Raw genomic sequence first — 11718 nt, 5'->3', positions numbered from 1 at the left:
TTCAGGTATACGTGTGCTTCAGCAATTTGTCAATTGGTTCAGATGGTAATATGGGGCTTAGGTTCGATATCGGCTGTTGCGGGATTTTGTGTGCGAGGTGCAGTTGCACTTGGGAAATTTCTTGAAAGCTATCTCTAGTATATAACCAGATAGTTCTTATTAGACGTGAATGAAGAGTTTGGTTGTATCCCTATGAGTCTGAAGTACTAGAGTTGTGCCTCAAATCACCTTGATTTTACTTTAATCTCAATTTGGTACAAGGCGTACCTCATTTAGAAAGAATAGAAATGTTGGGTACTAAGGGAACTTGTTACAGTACAGTAAAGACTGTGTTTATTAACGCGCGAAATGTGCAATGTATAAGCTTTATCACCATCGTCTCTTCCAAGATCCAGCTTGTTAAGATTAGGTCGCCTGTAACTCCGTCCTATAGGATCTGGCGGATCCTTACGTTCAGCGAGAGCTTTCACGCAGTATATGTTCAGCCAATTCTGCGCCTCAACCTCAGCGGCCTCGTATTGCTATCCGCTCGGAGTTTGAGATCCAACAGCATGCCGTTTGGCGCCTCACGCCTTCTACTCGAAGAGAGCATGCTCTGGCTGGAAGGCTTCATCTGTCTTATATCGAAAACTTGATCCAGCGCCAAGGCGAGCACGAGGTCCTGAGTTCCGTATATGCATGGGAACCATGGCCCACACCCTCGGTCATGGAATCGGGTGTCTCTGCCAGACTCTGTCTCTACGCAGCGAAGTACTTCCAGTCTGCTCGGCAATTTGCAATAACTCGGCGATCTCTTGAGCAATGCTTGACGCTTGGGTGCAACATCAGCCGATCTTTGATTATTAGTAGGCTGGCGGATATCCTGTGCGAACTCCAGGATTATGCAGGAGCGGAGTCAAAGATCCAGAGTGGGATGTGCAACATGGAGAAGCACGGGAAACGGGGAAGGCTATGGAGACGCTTGCAGCTTGCCTCAGTTGAGGTTGCTCTGGGAAAGGGAGCGCTCGAGGATGCAGAAAAGCAACTTCAGCTGATCGGCATTGCGCCACCTGTTCAGGACATCACCGACGAGCTGCTGCATGTCCGCAGCATTATGGCAAATGCTCGTATTCAGCATTGCCGAGGCCATTACAGCGAAGCTCTGCAGCGCTGGGAACATGCTCTTGATGCTACACGACAACTCCCAAGCTTCAGAAAAGGCACTGGGTTCACTACAGCAATCATTCACCTTTCTGTAGCTCATGCCCAAGTCTCGCTAGAGAACGACTTGGCTGGTCAGAAATCCTACGAAGCTGCAGTGAGGATACTCAAGACCGAGAGACCTGACTACTGGATCCCAGTGGTCGCCACGATATGGCTGTTGAAGATCGCGAAGGATCTCCGGTCTTGGAAGGGCTGGCCGGTATCAGTGATAACAACTTGTGGCTATAATGTTCTTGTATTCAGATACGCTGTCTTCCATCTTAACACTCTCGAAATGGAAAGCAGAAGTCGAAAACATTGGATACATCTAGGCATCAGAGTCCTCAGCATGATAAAGCTTTCAGAGATATCGCATTGGATCTCTAGTATTCTTTGCCCACCATCGAATCTCACAATTGGCAACAATAGGGAGTTTGTGAAAAGCCTATCGGGGGGGTGAGTAATTGTAATTATGGGCGCCCTGTAAGTGCCCCGGAGGGGGAGCGCGGCGAGGGGTCTCTTGACAGCTTCCAATCGAGCCAGTTCTGGCTCTGTTAGTTCGCGCTTCTCGCTCGCGCGTCGGGCTCGCCTTCTTCAGTATTACATTACAATCATGACCTAACAATGTCCTTATTCGGAATATTGTATTTCTGCTGTGCCTTTTTCCCAAAAATTCCGTATGGAGTCTGGGTTTCGATTCAATTTAAGCACTTCTATAGATTGGTAGCGCCTACCTAGGACGAATCATTACAGTTATGACTAAGTTTGGTGTCCATATCTCAAACATTGCTGGACAGATAATGGGTATGAGTCGCCTATCGTGGTGGACCGGTCAGCACCAGCGCTGACCATGCCCTTTATCGTAAGAGAATTATTGGCTGATACTCCCTGTACATATCGAATGGCCAACAAGATCCAACGATGAGACTTTAGCTCTTATACAACCAATGCCCTTTATTATCATCAAGTTCCGCGCTCACTTTTGTTTCCTGCGAGATGCCCTTTATGGCGATCCCCGAGGTTCGGAAGAGACAAGAGCAAACGACGGCTTGCAACACAGTCGCTGTGCGAAGTCCCGGAAGATAGACCAGTCCCTGCCAGATAAGAGCGCAGCCCAGACACCTCGACAGCAGACAGCATCTGCTAAGTCCCCAGCGGAGAGTGTCGACCCGCCTTCCGTCAACCATCCCACTCCCTGGCGCTACCCACCAGCGTTCTGGGACGGACTCTCGACAATTCCACTGATCCGCTCGGCCCTGGAAGAGTTGGACCGGCGGAACAGCGAACGACCTGCCCCTCCAGAGCCCGCTACCCTCGACCGATTTGCACGCCACGGCGGACCAGACCTGCGCGACCTCCGAAGGTATCCTGCTCCTGCTCCGCCGAGCAGGCACCATACTGCCGACAACATGAGCTCCTCATCCCAGAGCCAAGCAGTCAGGTCTACCAACCCAATAACAATCACAACTATATCAAGGACAACTAAGAGCAGGAAGTCATCGGCCTATAATCCTGGATTCGAACAGCATCTGACTGATCATGGGATCTACCGAACCTGGAGTTCGCAAAAGCCGGATCTGGCGGAAACAATGGCAGCACTAGCTGTCCCGAGGCCATCACTCTCACCCTCCTGCTTCCCAGATATTACCTTCGAGACCTGCTAAAGAGATAATGATAGAGCAAAGAACAAAAGCGATATATGCAAATATATCCTACCAGTCATTGCTGGCCCTCAGGAGGACAACCGTCCATCTACTGAGAATATAATATTCGGAAACCTAAAGCTACTCACTGACAATACTATAACAGCTGCTAAACCAGATATCGCTCTAAGCGCTTATCCTGAACAGCTCCATCCGACTATCCGCAGCGAGCTTCAATATTATATCATTCCCTCCACTTCGACAGATAGGATTATGGCGCCCAACTTCTTTCTGGAACCTAAGGGCCCGGAGGGATCTCCAGCGGTGATGATGCGGCAAGCTCGCTATAACGGAGCAATCGGTGCCCGGGCCATGCATAGCCTGCAGAACTATGGTCGAGAGAAGCCGGTGTACGATGGCAATGCCTATACCTATACTGCGACCTACCATGGCGGAACAGGGATACTCCGGCTATTCGCTCATCATAATTATGGCGTTCTTTCCCCTACCGACGGATCGGCGAATCTATTTACGCGAATTTTCTCGTCGCAGCAACCAACAAGTGGGTCTGGACTTTTAGCTGAAAATCTGGGAGATGCAAAACATAGCCCATCACTTTCTTAGCCCCACTATTCATTGCATGGGTCTACTAGAGGATGCTCGAAACAGAAGTAGCCTTCATTCAAGCGCAAAATACACAGCAGCCTGCTTCCAGGCGACCAAGCGCCCAGCCTCATCTTCGCTAAATTTTCCTCAATTCTTCTCTGGTCTCAGTGGCTCTGCTGTCTTCAACGATCCTCATCCTCCTCCATAACAAGAGAACAGTCTACAATTTGCACGACTTCCTGTGATATGAGTGTGTCTCCTACTTGCTCCACTTGTATCTTCCCCGCGAGCAGCCAGATGCCATTATCAAAAACCCGAAAGAAGTCAGTAAAAAGGCTGCGCCGAGTTCTCATAATCTCACCATCCAATCTGGCAGTTTGAGACATCCACTGTCAATGGCTTTGAACTCGATGGTCACTCTTCTCTCTAATTTCAGCTCGAACAAGTAACGAGCTCCGTTCTTAATGTGCAATGCTTCCATGACGTTTCAAAGGTCTCGTGGGCTAATAATAATCTTGATAGGAAGTAATACAAGAGAACTAAAGTTGCTATGTTATCCTACCCATGCGATGGACAGAGCTATATACCTCGTACCTATCATTGGACCTCGGTAAGCGCACTGGCTTGTTACCCATGTTTATAATACTCATCTTCAAGTTGTACTCTCCGCCAGAACTTTTGGCACTAGTCAGAGCCTCGAACCCCGAGTTGGCCTGGTGGTATGCAGGTCACGTCTCTGCGGCCTATGAACGAAGTGATGATCGGTGAAGTCGACACCATCATGCAAGCACAGTTCAGCTTGGCACATCCAGAACCAACTTACATGATGGTGGTGCAGTCTGCACATTCATTTACGAGATGGCGGTGTTCAAAGCCTGCAGCACTACGTGTCTGCACTTCTGCTGACCCTCGTCTCCTGGACTTCAGTACCTCTTGTATCCCTCGATTATAAATGAACCGAATGCACCTTCCTAAGTCTAAACTGACATTCTACATTCTACTACCCATGAACAGGGCAACTATGGAACCAAGCAAAGCAGACACCAAAATCCCCGCCTCCTTTTCCGAGCCTCCATCCACCAAGACGCAGGCTACTGAGACGTCTACCAACTCAGGACAGTCTCCTAGGGCCAAGCATGATATCGTGGAGCCTGTGGCACCAACGGTAGAGGTTAATGAGAAAGGACAGCCCTTGACCCCCCGTGATGGAGAAGATTATGAACCGCCTACCAGTCATGATATGATGGCGATCATGGCACCAACTGTTCATAGAGAAGGAGGGGAAGAACAGGGCAATCACTGGAGAAAGGATGATTAGATTCAGGATGATTCAACGAACAAGAACGGCGCGTGAACTACGGGGTATTTTCACATTAAATCAATTAACTGTCATAGCGATATGCCTTCTTGATAAACAGAGTTTACGAATTTCTTGTTAAGACTGAATATTCAGGGATTAAGCAATAAGTTCACTTATCTTCATCAGTTCTGCGGTAGGAACTACAACAGAAAGCTCTCAGAGACCTTCGCAAGGCAGAGCCATTAAGGCTAATTGACCAGATCTGGAATGTGGGCCCCTCCGATCGGCAAAAATTGATTACGTCATCTAGTGACTGGGATCGTATTTCACCAGGAAAAGAAGACCCGAGCCATGGATAGATTAGGCCTAGTCTGAATCCAGATTGTACCCAAGTCTTACCTAGGTTCTACCTAGGTTCTACCTAGGTTCTATCCAGATCCTACCCAGATCCTACCCAGATCCTACCCAGCATATCCCAGGTGGCAACAGCCACCTTCCAAGCAATTACCGACCCAAACTCCGGTGGGTCGCTAGTCCAATAGTGACTCAGCCCGGTTGCTTCGGCTCCTGTCACAGGGCCGCATGCACGAATGAACTGTTGTCAGTCGGCAACTTGCCCGCCCAGGCTGTGGCCGATCATCTAGGACCAGAAATACTCGAAATCGAGAATGAATACAGTGCATCTGCACTGTTCTGCCTACTCACGCCACCCGAGGATCGTCCGGTCATAGACCCACAGTCAATCTTACTGAGATTTTACCCATGTTTTCCCAGTCATTTCCCATGTATTTCCCGGGTTGTGCCCTTGAATTTACTGGTCAAACCCCTCAACGTTCCCACCATCACCTTCTTTCCCCCTCGTTCTACGATCGCCATGGACGAACCTGGCATTACATTGAGCACGAAAGGCAAAGCGTCCTTCAACTTCCACGATGGCTACGATGATGTTGCCACACAAGAACTTGAAGAGCTTTTGCGACTCAGTCGAGAAATGCTTGTTTCCATGGAGACTGAGCTTACAAGACGCAAAATCTCGGTCCTCGAAACGTTACCGGGGCCCGTCAAAACTTGTGTAGAGAAAACTCAAAGCCAGTTTGACCCCGCTCCAGGTTTTACAGCGCTTAGATGATCCGGCAAACCTTGCCACGTCGGCGGCCCAGATTTTGAAAAGCGAAACAACAGATCGGAGAGATAAGATTTACAAAAGGTTCCTCCAGGATGTCCTAGAACAGTGTGGTGGCGGGATTGTGGTTCTCTGCTCATCGAGTCTTGGAAAGAGAAGAATCGTGGAACTGAAGAATATGGAACGAATCTCGTTGTTGGGATATCTCAAGAGCAACCGCAATACCTTCGAACACGCCATTTTAGATGATGCAGCCCTGACGCTCGGCATTACATGTGCAACGCAATGTAGCATGAGTGAGCCGCATAGACCTGAGGACGGATTGGACGCTACTCTACCGACTGCCAACCCTGTTTCTATTGAAAGACGTGAGCAACATGGCCCCTTCGGCGATGGCAGCTTGGCTGACTCAAAAATAGAGATTGAGTACAAGTACTCTGAAGCACACATTGATGCAATTACCGTGTTAGGTCCCGACCTTGCCTCCGCTCTCCAAGCAAGCAAGCAACGGGTGTGGGAGCGACACACTGGAGGGTTGATGACAGACTGCATCAGCGCCCTCAGCGTTCCACACAAGTCAAGCGGATTCAAGCCACTTGACAAGTGAAGTTGACGGTTTGGCGATGGTCTTCAAGACAAAGCAAGCGGCCTTTTTGACCAAGCGGCTTGCAAGCGAACAAGCAAGTGGCCTCAGTCCTATAGTGGGTCCTTATAGGCTCAGTTTACTCCACTTCTTTCTATTTTCTTTTAATTTTCTGGGTTTTTTTGGAAAGAAAAGTAAACCCTAACCCTGATAAGATAAGATTAGAATTTTAGCTTATATAATTTAGCTTATATAATCATAACTTCCATAATTCAGGCTTATATAAGCTAGAAATATGACTCAATCTAGGCTAGATTAGGTAAGGTGCTTTTTTAATCAAGCGGACAAGCAAATCAAGTGGCGAAGTACTGCAAGATAAGCAAGCGGCCAAAATAGTTAGCAAGCCAAGTGGAGGGGTACCGCTTGCCTTGACTTGACTTGTGTGGAACGCTGCTCAGGGAACATTCGCTCGAAAACCTCGTGTCCTGTCGGAAGCGTCAACTGATGAAGGATTCTGAGAACATAGGTACGGGAACCTTTCTAAATCATATAAAGCACAGCTGATATGCCTAGAACAAGAGTCGCCGAAAAGGGCAAGATACTCAGACGAAGCGCTGGTTGCATCACCCCTTGCGCTGGATGCACCGAACCAGCACGCAGAGCCTCAAGCAAGCACGCATAGTCTCCAGATCCCTATGCAGCTCAATGTCGATGGTTCCACTGGGTTCAATTCTGGCTCTTTTGTGGGTCAATCGTATCCGATTTCTGACGAGAGTGTTAAGACAGTCTTGGATCTCGGATTGGCTCCCTACAACTATGTTTTTCTCCCACTTACTCTAGACGGGCAATGCGGCATCTAGACTCCTATGTCAGATAGAGTAACTGTAGAGCTCATGAACGGGAGTGCCTACAGTACATGAAGGCCAATCCACCCTAGCCTTGCTTCTTAACATGCGCGACCCTAGGTGATCTCGTGCAAAAGTAGTACCAGCCATCCCGCCATGGCACAATCACAACATTCCCCTGCTCCTCTATGCCCACGAAACCGACACGCTCTTTGGTCGTCGAGTCGAAAATGCGGATCGCTGCCTCGTTGGTACGAGCGTCGACGACAATGGCCGCGGTATCGCCAGCAGGGGTTATCTCGTCGCAGTCCTTGTGGGAGTACCACTCTGGCTTTGCATAATTTATGCATTCGATCTGAGCACAATGGCAGTCAGATCGCGCTTGCCGCACACCTCCGTAGCACCCACCTGCTCCCTGCATCTCTCTATGATCTTATCATCGCTCGGATCTTGGATCCCGGATCTTTGCTACCTTGTCGTCCATACGTTGGATCTCTTATTCAGTAGCGGAAACAGAGAGGATGCCAGCAGGCTGGACGATTATTTATCTGGATCACGCAGACACGCTGAGGACAAGGCAGACTCGTCACGCTAGCGGCAGTTTCCGATACTCTAGGACCGAGTAGCACAGCCTCCTTAGCCCGGTCCCGGTTCCTGGTCCCTCCGCGCGTGCACTGATTTTGAACACAGCCACAGCTCGAATTTTTTATTTTAATGTTGATCCGATTAGTGCAGAATCAAATTCCAGGCTGCAATATAGTCTTAGCATTATTAAAAAGCAATGCTTTCTGATGTGGGCTGAGTAATGCTACGTTATGTATGAAAGTCTTATTCCCCTATGTTCCTGAGGTTGCGACGAGTGGAGGAAACAGGATCAGGTTGTGGCAGGTCGGATGAGTTCATCGGGCGGACATTCTACCTTGGCAGAGGCCAGCAATGAAAGACAATGGTAACGGAAAGTAGTTGTTGAATTGACTCAATGTAGCACGAGGCTGTGACTACAGAGGTGCTCAGCGAATCCACAAAGTACAATGACGTAGCTGTTTAATATCACGTGATTTGACCGTTTCTTCTAGAGCAACGCAATAGATCAAGAATGGAAAGAGGCAAAGTGAAGGGTTGGGTCGTTCAATTATTTTCCGGGTGGGTTGTTTACAAGCGCTTGCACCTGCATGCCTTGGGAGCTAAAGGCGCACTTTAAAGTTGATAGGGAGAACGGTGGTTTGTGAGTCAACTCTTGGAGCTCTGGTTAAGTATAGTCTAATGAGTCACAGTGCGGTAATTGATCGCAGCCCGGAACCTGACCAACTGCATGTCCAATAGTTTCGCACCGTCCAACCCAAACCAAATCCCCTTGCTTCCCCATGTTCAAACCATCTCCTTCCGTATCTGGTGCCCACGCAGGCGCACCGAGGAGTCAGTTCGCATCGGGAATCGCCGGCAGATATCCTTCCATTTTGGCCTCGCATCCCCTCCAACCCACATGCGGAGGTGCTCATCCTCGGATGTGGCCCAACCCGAACCCCTTGATGTGACTGGACTTCCAACCGCTGCTGCCGTCGAGGTCATCAGACTCTTCTTCGCTGTTGTCTTGCTCGAAAAGCTCTTGAGAATACTCCTGCCGGTTGCGAGAGGCGCCGCTAGTGTTGCTGGCGTCGCTGCTGCTGTCACCGTCCTCGTCCCTGCCGCCTGACTGGTGGCGGTCGCCCCTAAGGAGAACGCTACTGCTCTGTTTCCCGCGCCGTGGACGTAATGCGGATCGTGGGGTTCGTTCTGCAGGCTGAGTCGCTTGCGCGGTTGACTGGCCTTCACCAGTTTGGACATCTTCATCGTCATCCTGTCCGAGGACTAGCCCGGTTAACAGCCAGTCCCTGGCTGATAGTCGCTTGATCACGATGCTCGTAGGTTTCAACGTGTGACCAACTTCCTCATCAATAGCGGACGCAAGCTCTTTATCGTACCACATCGGCACCTGGTGACCTCTGCCATAAGCAAGGAGTACAGACACGGACCTGGAGACCGGGAGGATCGTGACATGTGCAACGCGTGTTGGAGGTGTCCCTGAGAGTGCATTCGAACCATCGAGTTGCGTCTCTCCGGCTTCAAGGTGTGAAGTGGCATGATGAAGACCCGTTGAATGTCGATAGGGCCGCTTCCGAAGCGTTCGTTCGGCTGCATAGAGGTCTCGTGAAGCTCGCGTGTCCCGTCGATTTGACAGTGGAGATTTTCGCAGGGACATTGGTGACTCGGACTCGGAGTCATTGCTCGAATTATTGAAACCATTTGAGGGGGTGGTGTAATTCTGCTTGATCCGCTTGGATGTTCGCTAATGCTTTTTGCTCTCTTTCGTTGGACGCCGCATGCGCATGCCACGACTTGGTCTTCCTCTTTCGTTGAGTGAACGGATTTGGTGATCATTACCGTCCAAGTTAGATGTTGTGGCTTCTCGCAGGCGACGCAATTCTTGCCCGTCACGACCAATTGCATCTTCGTCGTCCGAGCCGGAAATCTGATCAACTTGAAGCGAACTGGTGTTGTGTCCATTTCTGGCCTTGTCAGCCGTACCAGTGTTGCTCGTTGGAATGCTCGTGTCATCGTCCGTGCGACGCGTACCAGAGATAACGCCAACTTCGCTTGCACTGCTGCAGGTACTCAAGCTGGAGGTGCTGTTCAGGGCGGTAGGAGTAGTCTCGCAGGCATCGAATTGAGCATGACTGGCAGTAGAACCAAGAGAGGATATAGCATGCATCGTTTTCTGTCGTTTGCTTGGAGATGACTTTGCTCGGATCACTTCTGAAGAATGAGATTGGTTTTCGTCTTCCGTATTGTCGTCTTCGTCGTAGTTTCTGACCAACTGGTGCTCAGGACTTTCCCGGCCATGTTTTCTGCTCTTCTGCAATGCCCCCAAAGATAATGCGCTCTGAGTGATGCCATTGCAACTAGCAGCACCAACAGCGTCGCCAGGAGTACCAGAGGCACTACTATCAGCGTCATCATTGTCCGGTCCGCAATGCTCCGACATGTCGAATTCCTTGCCGCTATCGTTGTCGCCGCGTTGTTCACCAGTTCTAAAATCTCCCTGGGATCCATTATCGGCATTATTACTTTCCGCCTGGGTCATAGCTGTGTTCGCTGTGTCCACATTGCCATCATTCGACGGCGGTGGCGAGTGTCGTGGAACGTCATTTCTGCATTGAGGCTGATCGGCTGGATCGTTCCCGCGAAGGCTTGCATTCCGTCGTAGCAGCTTGGAGATTGATGGGAAATCCTCGTCGTCATCTTCGTCCTGATCGTCGTGAAGGTGCAAGCTGACGTCCGTTTCTGGCTCGCTAGTGTCGGATTCTATTGTGATGGGATTTGTTGTACCGCCCACATTAACTGAAAGCAGTTTTTCGATAGTCGGTGACCGTTTCTCAACGCTTGCATCAGCCGCACCGGGCTCGACGTCGCTTGGAAAGATATCATTGATGTGCTGCAAGGGGACAGTCCGCTTTTTGCACTTGGCCTTAGGTGGGCCACTGTAAGAGATGAATTGTCGTGTTGGCGGGAAGCGGAACTGCGCGAGAGTCTGTGATACCGTGGCCATGGGTGCGAAGTTTGAAAGTGTCTCCTGTCCTGTCTCTCTCTTCAGAAGAATGGGGGTATGCCTGGGTTTAAATGCTCGAGAGCTTGGCGGGCGCCACCGGTCACAACACACCCACACCCACACCCAGGCATAATGAAGGGGATAAGATCCCACCCCATCCAAGCTGAAAGAAGCCTCACCGCAGCAGTTTCACCGCAGCAGCGTCCTGGTCCTAGAGAATAGCGCATGAAAACTGCACGCCTTCGTGGCGTCCAGGCAGGATGATGCAAAAAATGCCTCGCAAGCCACCACTATCATTATGCCCCAATCTACCAAGCACATGGATCTCAGCATTGCCACCTTCCCAATTATGATCGTTTCAGCAGCAATTATCGGGAATCCCGATTGGGCCTGATATCGTACAATTGTAAACGGACGAGGCACACAACCGCGTCAGCAGAGGAGGCGAAGGCAACAGCCGAGATGAATCGATTGGCTAGATCGGGATATTGAGGAGCTTGGCGCATTGTGGAGGAGGACGAAGCGGCGCTGACCGCGCTGGCGCAGCGCAATGCAACAGAATGCGTTTCATGCGGACGAGCATGAAAGAGGATGAAATGAGCTCGGATCCTGACACAGCCCATCTCGTGTTGCTAATGCTCGCCGGCTGTGCACCCATGAGGCATCGCTATGGCGTAGCGCGTGTGGTAGGTGTCTGGCGACTGGGAACGCAGCGATCAGCAGCGCGCCATTCCAGGAACGCCCTCTTCCCGCCCTCGCCCTCTGGCCACTTCCCTCCCCTCGTATTGGCCATGTCCATACGAGGCGAAAACTGCCTCAGAATGTTTGATGTGGTGGAGGTGAAGACGGA

At 50.3% G+C, this 11718-nt stretch overlaps 5 protein-coding genes across 5 annotated transcripts; 3 read left to right on the top strand and 2 right to left on the bottom strand.

Moving 5' to 3' along the window:
• Positions 1-687: 687 nt before the first annotated feature.
• M406DRAFT_335309 (uncharacterized protein) lies at positions 688-1467 on the top strand (the record flags this gene model as incomplete). The annotated part of the gene is made up of 4 exons (XM_040921029.1): positions 688-750; positions 878-1106; positions 1239-1402; positions 1447-1467. The coding sequence occupies 4 exons, from the start codon at positions 688-690 to the stop codon at positions 1465-1467; spliced, it is 477 nt and encodes a 158-aa protein (XP_040771096.1).
• A 10-nt stretch (positions 1468-1477) lies between these two features.
• On the top strand, positions 1478-2846 carry M406DRAFT_343689 (uncharacterized protein; the record flags this gene model as incomplete). Its single annotated transcript, XM_040921902.1, has 2 exons — positions 1478-1490; positions 2212-2846. 2 exons carry the CDS (start codon positions 1478-1480, stop codon positions 2844-2846), a joined length of 648 nt encoding a protein of 215 aa, XP_040771095.1.
• A 4047-nt stretch (positions 2847-6893) lies between these two features.
• Positions 6894-7372, top strand: M406DRAFT_358708 (uncharacterized protein). The gene is made up of 2 exons (XM_040923980.1): positions 6894-6963; positions 7011-7372. Exons 1-2 carry the CDS (start codon positions 6942-6944, stop codon positions 7295-7297), a joined length of 309 nt encoding a protein of 102 aa, XP_040771094.1. The 5' UTR covers positions 6894-6941; the 3' UTR covers positions 7298-7372.
• Positions 7373-7379: 7 nt separating this feature from the next.
• On the bottom strand, positions 7380-7613 carry M406DRAFT_235029 (uncharacterized protein; the record flags this gene model as incomplete). Its single annotated transcript, XM_040916008.1, has 1 exon — positions 7380-7613. A coding segment is annotated over one exon (234 nt), but the record flags the coding sequence as incomplete, so codon positions are not given.
• Positions 7614-8777: 1164 nt separating this feature from the next.
• M406DRAFT_335308 (uncharacterized protein) lies at positions 8778-10868 on the bottom strand (the record flags this gene model as incomplete). Its single annotated transcript, XM_040921028.1, has 5 exons — positions 8778-9262; positions 9295-9454; positions 9704-9810; positions 9848-9996; positions 10060-10868. 5 exons carry the CDS (start codon positions 10866-10868, stop codon positions 8778-8780), a joined length of 1710 nt encoding a protein of 569 aa, XP_040771092.1.
• Between the last annotated feature and the right edge of the window lie 850 nt (positions 10869-11718).

Source organism: Cryphonectria parasitica, assembly GCF_011745365.1.
Source record: "Cryphonectria parasitica EP155 unplaced genomic scaffold M406scaffold_11, whole genome shotgun sequence".
Taxonomy (NCBI): domain Eukaryota; kingdom Fungi; phylum Ascomycota; class Sordariomycetes; order Diaporthales; family Cryphonectriaceae; genus Cryphonectria; species Cryphonectria parasitica.
The sequence above is the reverse complement of the archived record's forward strand: the minus strand, read 5'-3'. Positions and strand labels throughout refer to the sequence as shown.